The sequence below is a fragment of the Chlamydotis macqueenii genome, chromosome 14, assembly GCF_036417535.1.
Source record: "Chlamydotis macqueenii isolate bChlMac1 chromosome 14, bChlMac1.mat, whole genome shotgun sequence".
NCBI classification, from domain to species: domain Eukaryota; kingdom Metazoa; phylum Chordata; class Aves; order Otidiformes; family Otididae; genus Chlamydotis; species Chlamydotis macqueenii.
Window position 1 is genome coordinate 16,822,007 of NC_141569.1, and position 18,157 is coordinate 16,840,163.

The following is an 18,157-nucleotide window of genomic DNA, read 5'->3' on the forward strand; positions in this document are numbered from 1 at the left end:
GTGTAATTTTCCTTTCCACAAGTTGCTGCAATTGCTGTTGAATTCATCATATCTGAATTCCAGAAATTCTGCTTTTTGAAATAGTGGAGAGTTGCACCTTTCCCTCAGAACATTTATTCACCAACAAAACTCATAAATGAAAAAGTTCTGCTAATGCAATCAGATACAATAGTAGCTTATTTATTTTTCATCTTTTCTTTCATTTATTTTGCCTTTTAATTATCTTTCTTTGTGATTAAAGATAGTCACAATCTACATTAAATCACCCTGAAGAACAACATGAAATAAAGAAGTTTAAAGTTTCATTATTAAACTCTTCCATGGGACCCAGTGGTGTTGCAATTTTACCATTAAGAAGTTGCCCTTTTCACTTGTCTGCTCCTCACCTTTTCTTTTTCCTCTGAATAAACGGAAATCTCACAGGGTGCAAAACATTCACTTTCTATACCGGAACACCACAGCTTTTCCTTCTGCTTTTAAATTTGTCTTTTTGTCTGATTAGCAAAAAGCAAGTTGTCATTTTGAGAAAGCTAATCTGAGATAAAGAATTTAAAGCAGCAAAATGCCAACCAGACCTCTTACAGTTTAAGGAAGGAGATCCGTGCAGAATGGTTCATTTTGTGTCCATGTGCAGTGAGCAGAGCAATGCAACATTACTGCTGTGTTGAGCTGTGTCAATGACCTACAGCTTTAGCAAGTTATTAGAGGGTTTTTTTTCAGTTTAACATCAAAGTGCCTCACTGTGTCTTTCTGCATGTCGACACAGACTGTCTCAGATGTAAACGCTGACCCCACAGAGGCACTTTGCCAGTGCTGGCCGCTGATGGATGCTGGGGTTTGGCCTGGGCAGTCTGCTGTCTAACACAACTTTTATCTAGAGAAAACAAGAAGTAGAAGTGAACACGTTCTGCCAGCACCTGGGAATTCTGGGTGCCTGGTTTGCAGTCTTCTGTTTGTGACACCATAAGCTGTGTTGGACAACAAAGACGTGCCCTGTCTTGTTCCTCTGGCAAATTCAGCAGGTTATTCACCGAAATCTCAACCTCTTCAGACAACACTGCTGACACTTCTGTTTCTGTTTCTCTTGCAGTTTGTTGCTCATCCCAACTGCCAGCAGCAGTTGCTCACCATGTGGTATGAAAACCTCTCAGGCTTACGGCAGCAATCTATAGCTGTGAAGTTCTTGGCTGTCTTCGGGGTCTCCATTGGCCTGCCCTTCCTCGCCATAGCCTACTGGATCGCTCCCTGCAGCAAGGTACAAACTCATTCAGGTGCATGCTTTTTATGGTCATTTCTGTTCGGGGCCTGGAATGAAGTTGCATGTTTTTCTGTAACGCTGTTGGGAAGTTATGAACGCTATTCTTTAAGAGTGCCAGAGAGAAGAGCAAACTTGAGGTGTTGCTTAGCATGCACAAAGGGAGCTATCAGGCATGGTTTGAGGTTCATCTTTACAGATAATAAAGGTGGGACAGTGGGGGAAGTAAACATTGAGACAGCGGGTGACAAAATGGTAACAGGAACAAGAAATGGATCGGACATAACAACATCGGAATGGGGTAAAGAGAGAATAGAAGAATCTCCAAAACGGAGAATAACTAAAGGAGAAGATCTTTGTGACCCTTTTAGTTAACGCTGATGTTTAAACTCTTGTTCCTTTTATTTTGTTGTTGTTGTTGCAGGTTCCTCCCTTGTTCAGGGCTCCTTTTTTCCCTTTCCACCTTCTTTTTGATATCGTATTTTTAGTTAGTGGCACAATATTATGGCACATGTGCCTGAAAATCTGGCAAGCCCCAGGGGACTGCTTAGTGCTGCAGAGATGACTAGTCTCAATCATGCAGTCTTTACAGTTTTGAGGGAAAAGATGATGAAATTTGGAAAACTGCCATGTACCTAAATACAGCTGTCATATATCTCACAGCATAGTATGGAGAAGGAGAGTTTTGTCAGGACCTACAGGTCAAAGGACCAGAGCCAACCATCAGCTTAGCTAAAAGCTTGAGTTGCCTGTGATATAAAATCTGTAGTGAGGTTTCCATCCTGAAAGAATCTGCTCAAGCAAGTGGAGATAAATAGGCGTGTGGCTGAGTAATAAATAGCTTTTTCACTACTCTTGCAGCAGTAGGGATGGCAGGGAAGAAGATCCTTTCACATTCAGCAATAGCCAGCAACATCATCCATTATAAGGTCGAGGTCTTCAGCAGGAGGCTTATCAGAGGTACTTAAATTTGATCAAAATGACCCCTGGCACTGGTAATTTATTCAGTCTTGAAAGCATCTTCTCTCATTTCCTTTAAAAGCCGGTGAGGAATCCTCTCTAAATTTGTCAAGCCCAAGAAATTATAGATCCATGGACGGCTATTAAGGAAAGACTGTAATTTGAAAAGATCTATGTTGGCGCGATCAGACAAACCTTTTGAAAACAGTCTTCCAGAATATCTGAGATAATAAAACATGTTTAAGGCTTGGTGTCCTTCGAAATATTTCCAAGAAAAGTACTTTCTCTTAGAGTAGTTGAGAATGTGACCTAATTTTCTCAAGGTTTGTATCAGCACAAAACCCCACAGCATTTATGAATACTGGACAGGGCTCTGGAGTTTCACACAGAGAAGTGCATGTGAAAGCTGGGCTGTGTTGTGGGTGGTTTTGCTCAGGTTGCAGAGGGAATTCCTGCATGGAATTACCACGTTGATTCTGTTATGTCAGACCTTAGTCCAGCAGGGATTTATGAAGCTGTTTAATTTCCTTCACCTCTGTTGAATGTGCTGGGAGTTGGCACACTGGCCAACAGCAACATTTGTGGTGTATCCTTAGGATTACAGAGGTCACATTTGAATAGAGCAATAGGCAAGGAGAGCAATTAATCTAGAAATGAGGAGAATTTAAATGAAAGTCATAAAAACTAAGGGGAAAAAATGAGGAAAAAAAATCAGAATAAATCCATTTCATAGCAGAAATAAGAAATGATTGAGAGTTATTTGGTTTCAATTTCTTGAGATAGGTGTATCAATTTTATTTTTTTTTAAAGAGGAGGGAGGGGGACTTAACCTTTCATCTACTGTGATTTCATTACACTAAACCTTTTGTGCATTCTCATTTTTCAATGTCCCTTCCTTTTCACCTCACTTTAGACTGTGAAAAACCATATGTAACTGTTTGTCATAAAGTCAAATTGAAAGTTCTTTCAGGCAGGAATTGTCTTTTAATGAGCGGGTTTGCATTGATCAGAACAATGTCGTCTTGATTTTTGATTGGGTCCTGTGATAGAAATAACTGAATAATGAATGCATTTTCACCCATGAATTGATACCTCACCCAAAGTCATTGTTGTTAGGTTCAAGGGCTGAGCCTTGTATCCTCTCATGGCACTAGTGCAGACAATTTTACGTAGGCAGTATGTCTGCTGAACGGATGGTGGTGTTAACAGAACGTTTATGTGTGATTCTCTGAACAGCCCAGTTCGGCCCTGGTCAATTTTACAAGTGTTTTGTTCAGTTTTAAGTCATGGAAACAATCTTGGTGTTACACAACTGGGTAACAAAATAATTTTTCCACAGTAACCATCAGCTAAGATATTTAACTTAAATCAGGCCTGTCCTAAAAGAGACGTGGATGCCTAGGCGTGAGTCAGGGACTCATTTTGAGGTTAGGACAGTGAGAAAAATTAAGGAAATCTCTATAATGAGCAGTACTGCTTATAAAAGTTGTCCTGACCACTGCTACTGTGTATCATGTTCTTAATATGTATTGATTGAATTCTGCAGTTACAGAGGGTAATAGAGTAATTCATATCTCAAAATAAATTCCTTCACTGATGTATCTTAACAAGGAGTGTATTCTCGAGCCTTTACTCCCTAATGGAACATTTTATTTAGTAAAGGTCTGTGGGGTTAGAACATGCCAAATACCACCCTCAAAAATTTGGTAAATAGTATTAACTGGAGTTTGCAACTGAACTCTTAAATCTTCTTTGACAATCGGTTGTACAAAGCTGTCTTTACTAAAACCGATTTTGGTGTTAGTCATTCATTCACCTCTGAATACACAAACTGTTTACGAGACCTGCGGAGTGTAAGCCCATCCTATCCTGAAATATCTGTGTTGACTCATCCGTCTCATGGAGACCGTCACTCTGAAACAAACTCTTGCTTTGTATGTTGGTGTCCAAAACTTCTTTCACTGGTCATCAGAAGTGAAGAGATAGAATGGAAAAATTGCACAGTCTACTGCCCAAAAATATAACAACAAGTGGGACTGTTTGGATTTCTGGAGAAATTCAATAGGTATTTTCTTTCTTCTCTGGTCAGTTAAAGTGCACATTCAAATGTTACAACACTAGCAGAGATCATTCACACACAGCTCTCTCTGCCTGGGTTGCTGTCTGGCTTTCACGTAGCCGTGCCGGGGACTGCAGCTCCCACTGTGACGGAGTCAGCATCATTTAAGCACTGGAGCTTGAGTGATTCACTCCACCTAAAGCTGCACCTGTACCTTTTTACTCTGGGTATTTTCCTCCCCAGTTAAGCTACATAAAATTTCTACAACAATATTCCTCATGCTTTTACTATGAGCATAGTACTGAAAACAGTAATGCCTTTTTTCTTTACGAGGTTTCAATCTTTATTTATTCTTTTCTCTTGGAGTAGAAATTAATTTGTATTTGGAAAACGTAGTTTCAATATCACATTTTGTATCTTTTTGTTTTGACATGTCTGCATGCTTCATTATTTTCCCATCTATGGATAGGATACTAAGTCATGAAATGAGTTATTTTCTTAAGAATGAACTTTTGTATTCACACATTGTCAGTGTTTCTGTCTTAACAGTGACAGCCAGGCACTTCTCTGCAATCCTGATTTGATTAAAATGATACTGTGATTTTTAAAAGTAATTGAGAAATTGATACATCCAAGTAGTTACACACTTTCAGTTTAACTGTATCAAGTTGGTTGAAAAATATATCTTATTGTCATAAAGCATTAAGCTGACTGGAGGAATTGATGCTTCATTAATTTTTAACAGAATATTCTAGTCAACGCTTTCACCTCCTGTAGCTCTTAGCTAAAAATCAGACTTCTGAAAAGATGTTAAAAGTGTCAGCTCAAGAAAAAAGTTGTAAGCTTTCTGCAGTAATAAAAGGGATAAAATGCTGATGTAACACGGGGTAAATGCAGAATTTTGTTAAATCAGTAGAGAACTAAGTGAAATTATCCACAGAATTCATTTGGTTCTGTAATACACAGGATTATTTCTCTGATAACCGAGGCTGTGCTACTTTCATCTCAGGTCTGTTTTTTAAAAAATTCTGTAGACAGCACAAAACCTCTAATTATTTAGAGAGAACTCATGGTTCAATAAACAGTGCTTTTTCTCTTTTAGTGAATTCAGGGTAGAAATGAGTCTTGCACAGATTGCAAATGCGCTTTCTTAAAACTTTGTTGGTAAGGCCAAATACACCCATAGTTGTTCCACGTTACTCTTGGAATTTGAGCTCACTCAAACAGGTCATATGAGGAAAACATCTGAGATTGTTACTGTATGGGACATCGCTCAAACGTATCCCATCACCCCACCAGCTCTGCACGGGAAATATAAGTTCTGCTACAAAGCATGAATCTGCCCAACACCAGCCACAAAAAGGTGTTGAGAACTAACACTGCACCATGGTTTACCGCAGGGGAGTGACCCAGTATCGCAAGTGTTGAGATTTGTTTTAACACACTTCATTTACTCCCGCATCTGCCATGATATTCCTAGATGAGATTAAAGAAACTTAAGGTTTTGATTCAGTGCAATATCTGCTCACTTAAACGTGTCCTTATTGACCTCAGGGAAAAAAAAAGCAATTATGTTAACAAAGGCTCAGAGATAGAGCAGATTTTAAAAATTTTCTTTATTGGAAAGTCCTTCTGGTATTTAGAAACGTGCACACTTTCCAATAGGATTTACTATTCTGTCAACTTCATAAAAGATTTATTTGACATTTTAAAAATTCAGAAAAGAATAAGAAGAAAGAACCAGAATCATAAAGTTTCTTTGAAATTTCTGATAGACATAAAAAGTCCTGCTTTTGAAATATTTCTTGCTCTGCGATGACCAGATGCCTGGGCTCCTTTGAACAAAACTGCTATTGGAGACAAGCAAGAAAACGAGGAATTTCCTTTTTCAATCTGTTTTCATATAACATATTGAGTTTTATAATCAAGTCAGTGGATATTAAGAAAATTTTGAGGATATCTTGTCATCAAGAAATAAGTAATGTACTGCAAAAAATATCTCATTTGCTTTGAGCAGATTTTGGAAAGGGCACATACAACACAACACTTCCATTGCTGTCTGTTGTTTCCAACACCACAGGCTTTCGTCCTTGAACTCCTAAAAACTCCTAAAAATACTTCTACTGTGCCATCTTTCAGACATAATGTTTTCTTAAATCAGAGAAAGTGTAAAATGAAAATAGTGTTATTTAAATTAATTAACAAAGAAAGCTTTTCAAGAAGAATGGAACAAAGATTAGCTATAGCAAAGAGATCTGCTTCTCTAATTCTTGCCTTAATGTCTTGAAATAAATCCTTGTGTCCTGGGGAGTGAATCCCCAGCTTCTGTAGTAATTATGAGAGAAGACTATCATACCAGAGCATATTAAAAGCATTACTAAAGAATCTTTAAACAGAAGGATATTTCCTACACATTCTTAATGAACCAAGAATTCCACATTAATGAAAGATTCTAATACATAACAATGGATGAGAAGTGGGCCCATCATCAGGATTTATATTGATACATATGAGTACATTCCTGTAATATATATACACACGAACATGTCTCATATAAATGTCCTGTCTCTTCATTTTCCACTTGCCATATGGCCAGGACAATTAGATATTGCATGTGGGTATGAAGAAGCAATACAAGATACTGCCATGCATAGAAAATTATCCAAAGGGCGTAATTGGAACTGCAATGCATAATATCTAGTAATAGCAAAGAACAACTGGAACAAACCTAAACCCCATTCAGTTCATGATCTAAAATTCATTTCTGAATCTTTTTCACCTTGGGCAAACGGTTCAAACTTTTCTAGGAAAAAAAAACTTCCAGGAGGTGGATAAGGGAAAAAAAATCTTATGTCTTTTGTATCTCTCGTTGCAGTTGGGACGGACCCTCCGAAGTCCTTTCATGAAGTTTGTGGCACATGCAGTTTCTTTCACAATCTTCCTTGGACTATTAGTAGTGAATGCTTCAGATCGGTTTGAAGGAGTGAAAAATCTCCCCAATGAGACCGTCACGGATCATCCAAAACAAATATTTAGAGTCAAAACAACTCAGTTCTCATGGACAGAATTGCTGATCATGAAGTGGGTATTGGGTAAGCAAAACCAATGTCTACAAGTCCTCCAGGGAAATTCAACACGACTAGGTATAGCAGGATAGACAGTGACAAGACAAAGGGAAAATATCCCAAACAAACAAACCCCTTCCTCCCCTTCCCCCCCGACTTCCCCCACCCAAAAAAAGCCAAATCCCACCATGAGGCTAAATTAGAGGTTGCTCGCAGTATTTTGATTAAAACAGGATCAAAGAAGACTTTGATCTTGGTCACTGCTTTTGAAAACATTGAATGACGCTTAGCAAATTGTCACTTTCTGATTTTCCACTTTCCATGGTGGATGCTGTAGATGATGTCTGTTTGCCTCTGTTGGTTTAATTATTGCATCTTAAATAAGGTAATATAGTAATAGAACCTTATAGCTTCACTACAGGACGTTGCTCTATCTAAGGTGAGCAGAAAGAAGTGTGTCCTTTGGGACATGGGTGACCACCAGCTTGTTTTATTACCCTGCCATAAGATCCTATTATAATTTACTGTTTCACTCAGTTTTTTTTTTTCATCTGCAAGATGGATATATTGTTATTCACATTTTTGTAGTGCATTCTGAGGTCTAGTGATGAAAACTGATAGGTAAATAAGAACTGGATTTTATGAAATTAATAGTATGAAGTTGTTACTGGCTGTGATGGTTTAGCCCAAATCACCACACAGTTTCTCGCTCACTCTCCCCCTCCCCAGGGGGATGGGGGAGAGAATTGGGAAGGAAGGAGAACTCGTGGGTTGAGATGAAGACAATTTACTAAAATAAAAGGGAAAACTACAATAATAACAGAATATAAGGATATTAAAAATATACAAAGTGAACAATATGTGTTTTCTCACCACCCGATGTCCCAATGACCGATACAGCCCGTCCCGAGCAGCGATCACGGAAACAAAACCGAGCAGCAAGCAAAGGAGCAAAAGGGAGCCAGCAAGGTAGGGGGAACGATGCCAGCAAAAACAAGCAGGAAGGATGGATGCCAGGAAGGCAGATACCCACCCTCGCCTGCCCCCACTTATATACTGAGCATGACGTTTATGGCATGGAATACTCTCTTTGGCCAGTTTGGATCAATTATGCTGTCTGTCTTTCTCCCAGCTTCCTGCGTCTGCAAATTAGCGAGACTTGGAAAGCAGGACGGTGTCCTTGGTCTCATTCACAACAACTGGTATCATCAGGGTGCTTATGAACATTCTTCACACACAAAATCCAAAACATACCAGCTACTGAGAGGAAAAATTAACTCCATCCCTGCCAAAACCAAGACACTGGCACAGCAGAGCACTCAAATATTAAAAAAAAAAAATTAAGTTATCCAACAATTATAAAATGGGGATTCACATGGATAACCCCTTCAAATGCAAAAGTATGTCATGTACATAAGTTGAACTTCCAGGGAGTTTTAGGCAAATTCAGATGTATCACTTTTCCTATAGACATAATTTATTCCTGGCAGGTCAACTACTTTGAACCACTAATCTAAACAAGCTCAAAAGGATTTATTGGGAAATTGAGCTTATCAACACTGCAGAATCTTTGTCTACCTCTTCTATATCTATTTTTACTCACCATCATGATTTTGATTCTTTTCTTGCAGCAAATAATTCCACTGTTCCATAAGTACTGATGGCATTAAACTCCCCTCAAAATAGGATAGGGCTGCTCCATCTGATGACCTCCTGGCCACCATTTCTTTGTTCCCTGTCCCAGCAATAATCAGAACCCCATACAGGATATTAGGCTAGAAAATACTGAACAGATGCCAGACTGGATATAGTAAGTCTGTAAGATATATTTTTAAAATTGTATTAAAGCACTTGGACAAGATGATTAGATTTTTAGACTAGGTATTCTTTTCTTATAGGCAGTAGGTATCTGTCTGCCTGGTGAGTGCCTGAGAGATGAAGAGGAAAACATTTCATTTAAAGAGAAGGTTTTCACTTTTCTGGGAGAAGAAAGGTGATTCATTGTACAGGCTTCTGAATATAATGAGATTTTCTAATGACTGTCTACATCAGCACTGACAATCTTCTCCAGCCATTTTACCTGTCTGCCTACATAAAGCTTCCAGTAGTGTTTCAGCAATACTAAGGTGAAATTTTGGTTCACATGGCCTGCAGACAATTGGCATGGGGGCTTGGGCACTTGCTGAGCCCCATGTGTGACCCTGAACTTTAAGGACTGTAAAAGCACTAAGGGTGGCGGACTACCCAGCCTATTGGTGCACAAATCTTATGGGTATTATAAACGTGTATACTTAAGTAGAAACGTAATGAAATTAAAGTAAGTGCTGTAGGTAAATATCACAGGCAAATTTGCCAAGACATGCTTTTCCAAAGATGCAAATGTAAGTAGACAGTACGTATATGTTGAAGCACAGTAAATCTGACTCTCGTGTACTAAATATACATAGCTATATTTAATCCTGCTCGGCAACACCTGCAATTGCTGTCTTGAGACTCAACAGTGTAGGTGTGCTACCTATATTTTGATTCATAGTACAATTAAAAAGTGTAATTTTATTTATTCTTAGTTTGTAAATCCCTTCTTTCTGTTCTGGTACCTTTTCTTTTCTCCTTCATGCTGATGATGAATGCTGATGACACATTACTTGTTCCAAACATAGCAGACCATTTTTGAGAAATTAGTTTACAGGTCCCTGATGTTGGTTCTTTTTTGGGGAGAAAATTGGCTGTCTGATTTATCTTACTGTCAGCCATAAAATTATGACACATGTTCAGAATAGTATTATTTGAGGATAATGTGCTGCATTAGCATAGCATAATGTGGCCATGAGTGAGCACAACCTGTAACGGCACTCCCTGCAATTAATCTTACTGGAGATGTGAAAATTGACCCATGTGTATGTATTTTAAGAGAAAACTACCAGCAGGAGAATTTCAGACTGGAGTTATGCAAAAAGATACCATTGCCATCTGCTGCTCCCAACTATTTTTAATGCACGCAGGTAGTGGAGTCAACCAAGCAGAGGCAATGACTTTCAACCACGCAAGCACTTCATCCTACTCAAAAAACCCGTATCAAAGGCTTTATTTTCCGTTGACCTGTACCTCTGAAATGGCTGTAGACCATTGTTGAGTCAGCCAGATGGTGTTGGTAGCCCATTTAACATCCCCATGAACCACCTGTCAGCACAGAGAAGTACCACCATGCTCTGAGAAGAGAACTTACCCCCTGGTACATGGGTCACAGCAATTTCAGCTCATACATCTGTGGCTCACGGTGTATCTTGGCTGCCTCTCCTCCTGCAGCCAAGTGTTCTCATCTCTTGCCTTCAAGTGAGGAAAACTGGGATTTTCCTCATAAGTATGAACAAAAGTGCACACTGGAAGCAGAGAGGTTTCATTTAGAGACATAAAATCCCCACTGCAATGCAGCTGAGGTAGCAGTTAAGCTCTGGGTAGACACAATCCAAGCACAACTCACTCTCTTAATCCAAGAGCCTTTATCAGGTCCAGGAAGGCTCAAAGGTGACTCTCCAACATCAGCTGCTCGTGATTTATGTACCAGTGGATACAAAAATCTGGCAAACTGTTCCTTTTTGTGCTCAGGTGGTGAATAGCCCTTCTTGCACACTTCCATTTTTCTTCCAGACGGGCTGGGCCTGTAGCTTGACTCTCCTTCCCCTGCTGAAACCAGAAATGCCTATCAAGGTGACATTGCTGATTATTCCTGCTTGGGAGAACACACACAAGAGACCTACAGGAGCTGGAGAACAGGAGCTGCTCATATTCCACCTCTCTGTGCATCAAACTCAGGGAAACGACCTCTCCCAGAGTCACCGGGGACCTCAGAAACACCGTATTGAAATGCAATCACATCCTGGCAAATCTGCTTTGCCTAGTTCCCTTCCTTTATTTCTGTTCTTACATCCCATCCCCTGAATTTTAGCTGCTTCTCAGTACTTTTACTTAAGGAGAAGCTTTTAATTACTTTCTCACAATGTATATACAATTACCCAGCAGTACTGACGGAATAATTACTCTAACTTTTCTACTTGTCCTGAATAGACATTTTTCCATATGTATGGATAAAAAATGACTGCCACACAGTTGGCAGAAAGAATTATGTAAATTGTAGGCCAATAGTGTGATACTTTAACAGAGTGATTCTAATTTTAGTCAGTCTACTCAGTTTTAGACATTCCTTACTTCATTAATCTGTGACTGAGGTATATTAAGTGACTAAGATTAGAAATAAATTTGGATGGGAGAGTTAATATTTAAACCAGAAAAGACATTTCTGGGCATCAGTGAACAAGTACTCTGGTCGGCAATGTTACCATGCCTGTGATATTTCCTGAAGTGCTTTAGTACCTTTATATCACATGCATGTGTAAAGCATATGGCTAATATCCCCTATCTGTCACTTTTGGGATACAATTTTTTTTTTTTTTTTAGCTAGAAATGTTTCTTTAATATTTCACCCTTGCCCCAGGACAGTTCCTGAGAAACTAATTCTTCCACCTTCTCCCTTAGGCTATTTATTATTGAAACTTACTTGTGGTGAATGACAGCCTGGGGTGAAGCTCCTGCTTTTACTCAGCCAAACACCTGTGGACTCGAGAAGAGCTGGGAGGCTCCTCTGCCCTTCCTCTGGCTCTGCTCAGCTCTCAGCAGGCTTCAGGCTCTCTCCCAAGATAAATCTATACGGGACATAACCTACATCAGGGTATGGCTCCAAGCGTCTGCCTGGAGATTCCAGGACTGCGGAGGTCACAGGCTAGCGGTGCCTTGGCCATCGATGCTATCAATAGCTTCACTTCCCTTTTTCTCTCAGATCCTTCCCCGTGCACCGGGACTGACAGCAGCAGTTCTTCACTGCTCCAGCCTCCGGTTAGATTCACACTGACTTGTTTTCTTCCCTATAACCCATCCTTTCACTGCACCTCTTGGGACACTTCCAGGAGTCTCTGAAGTAGCTGAGCAAATGCATTAGCATGCCACACCACGAGAGCTTCCAGCAAAGAGAATGAAGAAGAGTTCACCAAAAGGACAAGGTTGTAGGGGGCCACATGGAAACTGGCAGGCACTGCTCCTGCGTGATTAAACGTGAATTTTGCTGCTGCTATGGAAACAGAATTGGGTAGAGTGCAGGAAGTATTCATCAGTTGCTTAAATATTGCAGTATTTTAGCTATTTGAAAGCAAGATTTTGGCTCTGGAGTCCTACTGTGATTGAAAGTTAGGCAAGTTGGTGAATTTAACCTGAGCTCTTGGCTTCAGTTTGCCCATTGAATTCACCTGTCCCCCCCAGCACTCCCCAGCAGAACATGGATGTGAAAATACACAAATTTTCTGGGTTTGAAATTTAGGTTTATCTGTAAGTCTGTTGTCAGAAAGATTCTAAATTCAGACTAAACTCAGATGTTTCAAAGTGGTGGATCAGACTTTAATGTATAGAAATTCACTGTTATTTAACATACAAAACTTTAGAGAAGCACTGCTAGGGCAGAACTTCTGTCTTTCTTTTTCTCTAATCACACTGTATTTACTCCTGGATCAGATTTTCTCTCGCAAAGGTCTGCTTCCTTTCTCAAAACAGACCCACCCATGGTTTTAGGGAAGGAGGAAAACATCAGCTGAGCAAGCGATACCACCTTCAGTGGCACAACTTAGCAAGGAGATTTTTAGGACAAGAGAGGCAATCTACATTTTTTTACAAGTAGATCAGCAGTGGAATTTTCTAATGTCTTCAGTATTTCTGAACCAGAAATCTACTTTACCGTTGGCTCATATACTGAAATTTTGACATTTCTGCCTTATTTGCTCAAAGGATCATACAAGCTTAAAATTTTCAATAATTTTTAATAAAAAATGACACAAACCATTCTCTTGAGAAATTCAGTGTAACTGAAGAGTTATTTGTTTCAGTCTTAGTAGCTACTGTTAGCCAGGAAACGGGTCTGTCTGAACACAAAAAGCCCTTTCTGTGTTTGCCAGTTAAAGGTGCTCTGGCCTTTCCGCAGGCATGATATGGTCAGAGTGCAAGGAGATTTGGGAAGAGGGTCCACGCGAGTACGTGGTGCATCTCTGGAACCTGCTGGACTTTGGGATGCTGTCCATCTTCGTGGCATCGTTCACGGCCAGATTCATGGCTTTTCTCAAAGCGACCGAAGCACAACAGTACGTAGATCAGTACGTTCAAGATGATGACCTCAATAATGTCACCCTTCCCCCTGAAGTTGCTTACTTTACTTACGGTAAGATGCTTTTTGCTGTCTAATGCTTCCTGTTCTTGTAGGCTAATGTGTAGCAATGCTGAAAGCAGCTTTATTTTTGCGATATTTATTTGTTTTAATTAAACAAAATTGTTTATCTCAGATCTACACATTCCAGCCATCTTCCTAAACAGTCAGAAAGGCATTGAGAACTGAGCCTCATTCAGTCTCTGATCTTGTGCTAAGGTTACATTCAGGTCAATCACATCCTGACAAAATAGCTTGAGCAACAAATAATCAGGAACTGGGAGTGAGTAGAATACAATTTAAATTACAGATGAATGAACCTGTTTGGTTTTCCAAATGCGAGGGAGGGAGATATGTGAACAAACATAGTGTCTGGAGCTGCATTTCTAACTGTTGGTGCACTCTGCACCTCTGTTACATCCAACACCTGTATAACGGAAATACAAACACCAATTACACCCGTAAGCTGCTGCTCCTCCAAAGGAAAAAAAATTGGTTTTGGAGAGCCGATATCATCTACAAGTGGAAACACAGGCAGTAGCATAGCCTTGACAATATTATTTTTGATGGCTGAAATGGTTTTTGTTTGATATTCACAACTGAATAGAGCTTTGCACCCCAGTGTGGGGACTGGATTCACTGCGTGCCTCTGCAAGCTTTAGATGTAACCCTGAGCAAAATCCATGGGGAATTTCGCTCACAACGGAACGGCAGGAGATAGAAAGCTAGGTAGAAAGGAGTGCCATTTACTCCCTCGGGTTGTAAGGTAGCAAATCTTCCTCTCTTGGGCTGGAAGGGAAGATCTGGGGCAACAAACTTCATCCCCTGCAGACCATGCGGCATCAGAGACCTGTGCTCTGACCCCACACCGGGGTGCACAGCCACAAACTCACTGGCCAGCCATGAGCTGATTTCTTCTCTCTGGTTTGCTGCTGACCCATTTAAAGTGAGCTCATGGTGCAAAGGGTCCGAAACAGAATGTCACAACCAGATCCTGTGAGTTCTTCCATCTGCTGCTTTTCCTTTGGTTCAGATTGCTGCAAATAATGCCAAAGTTTACTGTTGTGTCCTTAAAGATGTTACATGTTTCATCTCTGAGTCACAATATTTTCATCAAGAATCTCAGTTGATGGAAGGACACTTACAAGCTATATTAATATAAATGTTCAAATTTTCAGTAGATTAAATAAATGATGCATATCTGGTATCAACAAGAAGCTTTTAAAAGTAAAAACAGTAGAGTGCTACACTTCAAGTATTGATTTTAATTTAAAGATAACATGAAGACGATACCCTTGATGGTTATATCTGCTCTACCGAAACAAATCCTAAATTTCTTGTCTAACAGTAGGGATAGAGATTTCAGTCTCCCTAATTCTGCCTTTCCAAATATTGATACAGTGCCATGTGTCCAAATCCATCATGGTTTTGGTTCTCCATCTCAAGGGCTTCCCATGGAAAAGGCACAGCACAGCTCACGTTCTATTAGGAAACTGAAAATATCAGATTTGTTTAAAGCCATGCCAGTTATTTGCTGTGTGACTTTGGTAAATCCCAGTGACTTGCTCATTTCCCATCTTTACCATGTGAAAAATACAACTAATTCCTAATACCCATATAAGTACAGCATGTTGAGGACTTCAGTGACCACTTGTTCCAAACCTTTTTTTTTCTTTTAACTCCTGGCCAAAACCAAGATTCAGTCTTGAAAAGGGGTCATTTATCATCATAACTTCCATGTAACACTTTTCATTACTAATATCTAATGTACGTGTATTGTTTTAGCCAGGAACAAGTGGCTTCCCTCGGACCCTCAGATCATTTCAGAAGGACTGTATGCCATAGCTGTGGTACTCAGCTTCTCCCGCATTGCTTACATTCTTCCAGCCAACGAAAGCTTCGGCCCCCTGCAGATCTCTTTGGGGAGGACTGTGAAGGATATCTTCAAGTTCATGGTCATCTTCATCATGGTGTTCCTGGCCTTCATGATTGGCATGTTCAACCTTTACTCTTACTACCTTGGTGCAAAGTACAACCCTGCATTTACAACGTGAGTACCTAAGGAAAAGCGGCTGCTCTTGCAGGGCTCAATCCATTCTGGTCCGTTGCTGCTGCAAGGTCTGCTCAGACAGTTTCTATTCCAGCTGTGTGGGGAAGCCACATCCAGATTTTGCCAGGGAAACTCGTACCACAACCTCCAGCCCTGGCTGGAGTCCAGGGAGGCATGTAGTTCAGAAATGCTTATTTCTGGAAATCAGAATAACGGATCAGGAAAATGTTTTGTGAGATGTTCAGTTTAATGAGTCAAGAGAACCACTGGAGAAGAGGTTAGACCCAAGACTGTTGTTCTTAAAACTGCAAGCCAAAATGTATTTAAAATAAGGGAGGATTTTGCTCAGGGGAAATCTGTTTTAGGATACCACCTGAGCACAGCTGTGATCATAAGGTGCACATCTGCAGAACCAGCTGTTAGTTGTGACTCTCAAAAAAGCAAAACACACTAGGATTCCTAGGCTCAGTTTCTTAAATCCTGGCTGGGTACTTTTCAGCAGAGACCATCTGAAAACTGCACAGAGCATCATGCCAGGGTCTGCCTGTGCCACACTCACCTGCCAGCCGTCTCTGGGTGGCCGCACAGCCCTGTGGAGGTGGCCATGCTGGATGACCTGCCTCCACCTTGTCAGGGATGCTGGGAAGAGAAAGAGGTTGGCAAATGCTTCTGGAATGAGATTCAGACTGAGGCTTTTTTTGAAAGGGGAAAGCCTACAGCCTTTCGGAGGTTGCACAAAATGCAGTCTTATTTTTCTGGGACCCTGGAAACCCAAGCCCCGACCCTGTGGGGGACAGCTGAGGTCCTGAAGAAGCTTTCAGAGGAGGGGACAGCCTGGTGCCCTGCTGTGTCTGAGGGACACGTCCCATGCATCTGCAGGAAAGCTTCCTCCCTTGCACTGCGATGTGGCACCAGCGTAGCACCGTAGCAGTCAGCTTTGTGTCTCACAAAACCACCTTGACTGGCCTTAGGGACACGATGGGGACTTTCCCACTCACACACCCACCTGTGAGGGAAGAGGAAAGCTTGGCATAATGTTTTCCCCTTGCTGTGATCTGACTTCCAGGCAACCACGCCATGCCAGTAATACCTGAGCCCATGGTGTGTACCAGATGCAGAGCAGACAGCAGCTGGCATCTGATATGTCATTTCTCTGATGCATCACGTGGCGAGCTGGGGGCCTAGCTCGTAGCTCCTCTGAGAGAAATGACCTTTTCAGCACCATTTCTGTCCTGCGAGCTGCTGTTTCCTTCCAAATGTGCACAAGCCAGTTTTACCACACCACTTTCTTGTGTGACATGTGTCTTGTAACACAACGTTTACTTTCTCTAATTGAGCCAAATACGCCTTCTGGACCTCTCCTGTAACCTCAGGATACATTTTAATGGAAGGATTTATGAGGCTAGACGCAATTACATTCATCTGTGCTCAGTAGTAAGGTAGAAGAAAATTGAGTGTGTGGGATGTGACTTCCTTCTTATTTGAAGAGAAGGAGATGCCCTTGAAGCACAAGACTTAATGAGAAGCGGACTCGGTGCCGTCCTTGATTGCCTGGTGGCACAATAACCCTCAGTTATGGCACGCCCCAGGCGCATCGCTAGAGCCCGTCACTGACAAATTCCAGTCTCTGATGCAATGCAGTGCAGCAACTCTCTCATTAGCGCTCATTACCTAAGTGGATCTTCCTGTAGTTACTATCTTTTGATGGCAATAATGAGCAAACATTTGCTAAAATGATGACTGCTCACTGGAGTAAAGATTGCTAAATGCCGCAGGGATGTTTGGATTGAGGAGAACCTTGTCAAAAGGCAATGCTCTTCCTCCTTAGCTTCAGCCTGGTGACTGCTTATCCTAGAGAGATTTCATGTTGTTATGAAGCAAATTTTCCATGAGTATAAATTTTCTTTTTTAGAATTCCGAAGAGATTTACTTTTTTTTTTTTCCTGATTATTTAAACACACAGGAGTGTCAAATGATGATGAGTGAAAATGAGCCCTTTCATCATATGAAACAAAGAGAATAGATTAACATTCATCCCCAAAATCTTTCTCAGACATCTTATTCAACAAGCTGGAAACCCTGAGGTATACAGTCTCAAACAATATTAATAAGCTAACGGCAAGGTTATTTTGGCAGATGGGCAGCAACGTTTCCTTCTCTGTTTTTCATGAGCTGCCTGTGGGACTTGCTGAACGTGATGGGCTCCTGCTGCTATTAACTTACTCATGAAAAGAAGGAAGATTTCAGTGTTATAGCTGAATAAGTAACTCCACTGTTAGCAAAATTCACTGCAGCAAAGAGTAACTCTAACTTTAGTGCCCTCGTAACAGTTCTGTGACTTCAGTGACATCACTGAATGCACTTCCTGGTGGGCATCTAATGAGGATGGGTGATATTTTACAGAAAGCAAGTCTTCTACTCAGTAATGTGACTATTTGGCTATAGGATGTAATTCTCAGAGATCACTTGGCTAGTGATGACAGAAAAAGACCCATTAGATTTTTTGTGGCCAGTTTCAAAGGGCATT

At 40.7% G+C, this 18,157-nt stretch overlaps 1 protein-coding gene across 2 annotated transcripts in view; it reads left to right on the forward strand.

The window, feature by feature from the left end:
* Positions 1–18,157, forward strand: part of TRPC7 (transient receptor potential cation channel subfamily C member 7) — a 68,808-nt gene that overhangs the window by 34,764 nt on the left and 15,887 nt on the right. For both annotated transcript variants that reach the window (XM_086758811.1, XM_086758812.1), the window contains exons 3-6: positions 1,091–1,255; positions 7,150–7,366; positions 13,362–13,595; positions 15,366–15,630. In XM_086758811.1, coding sequence (XP_086614937.1) covers positions 1,091–1,255; positions 7,150–7,366; positions 13,362–13,595; positions 15,366–15,630 — 881 coding nt within the window. The remainder of the gene's footprint in view (positions 1–1,090; positions 1,256–7,149; positions 7,367–13,361; positions 13,596–15,365; positions 15,631–18,157) is intronic.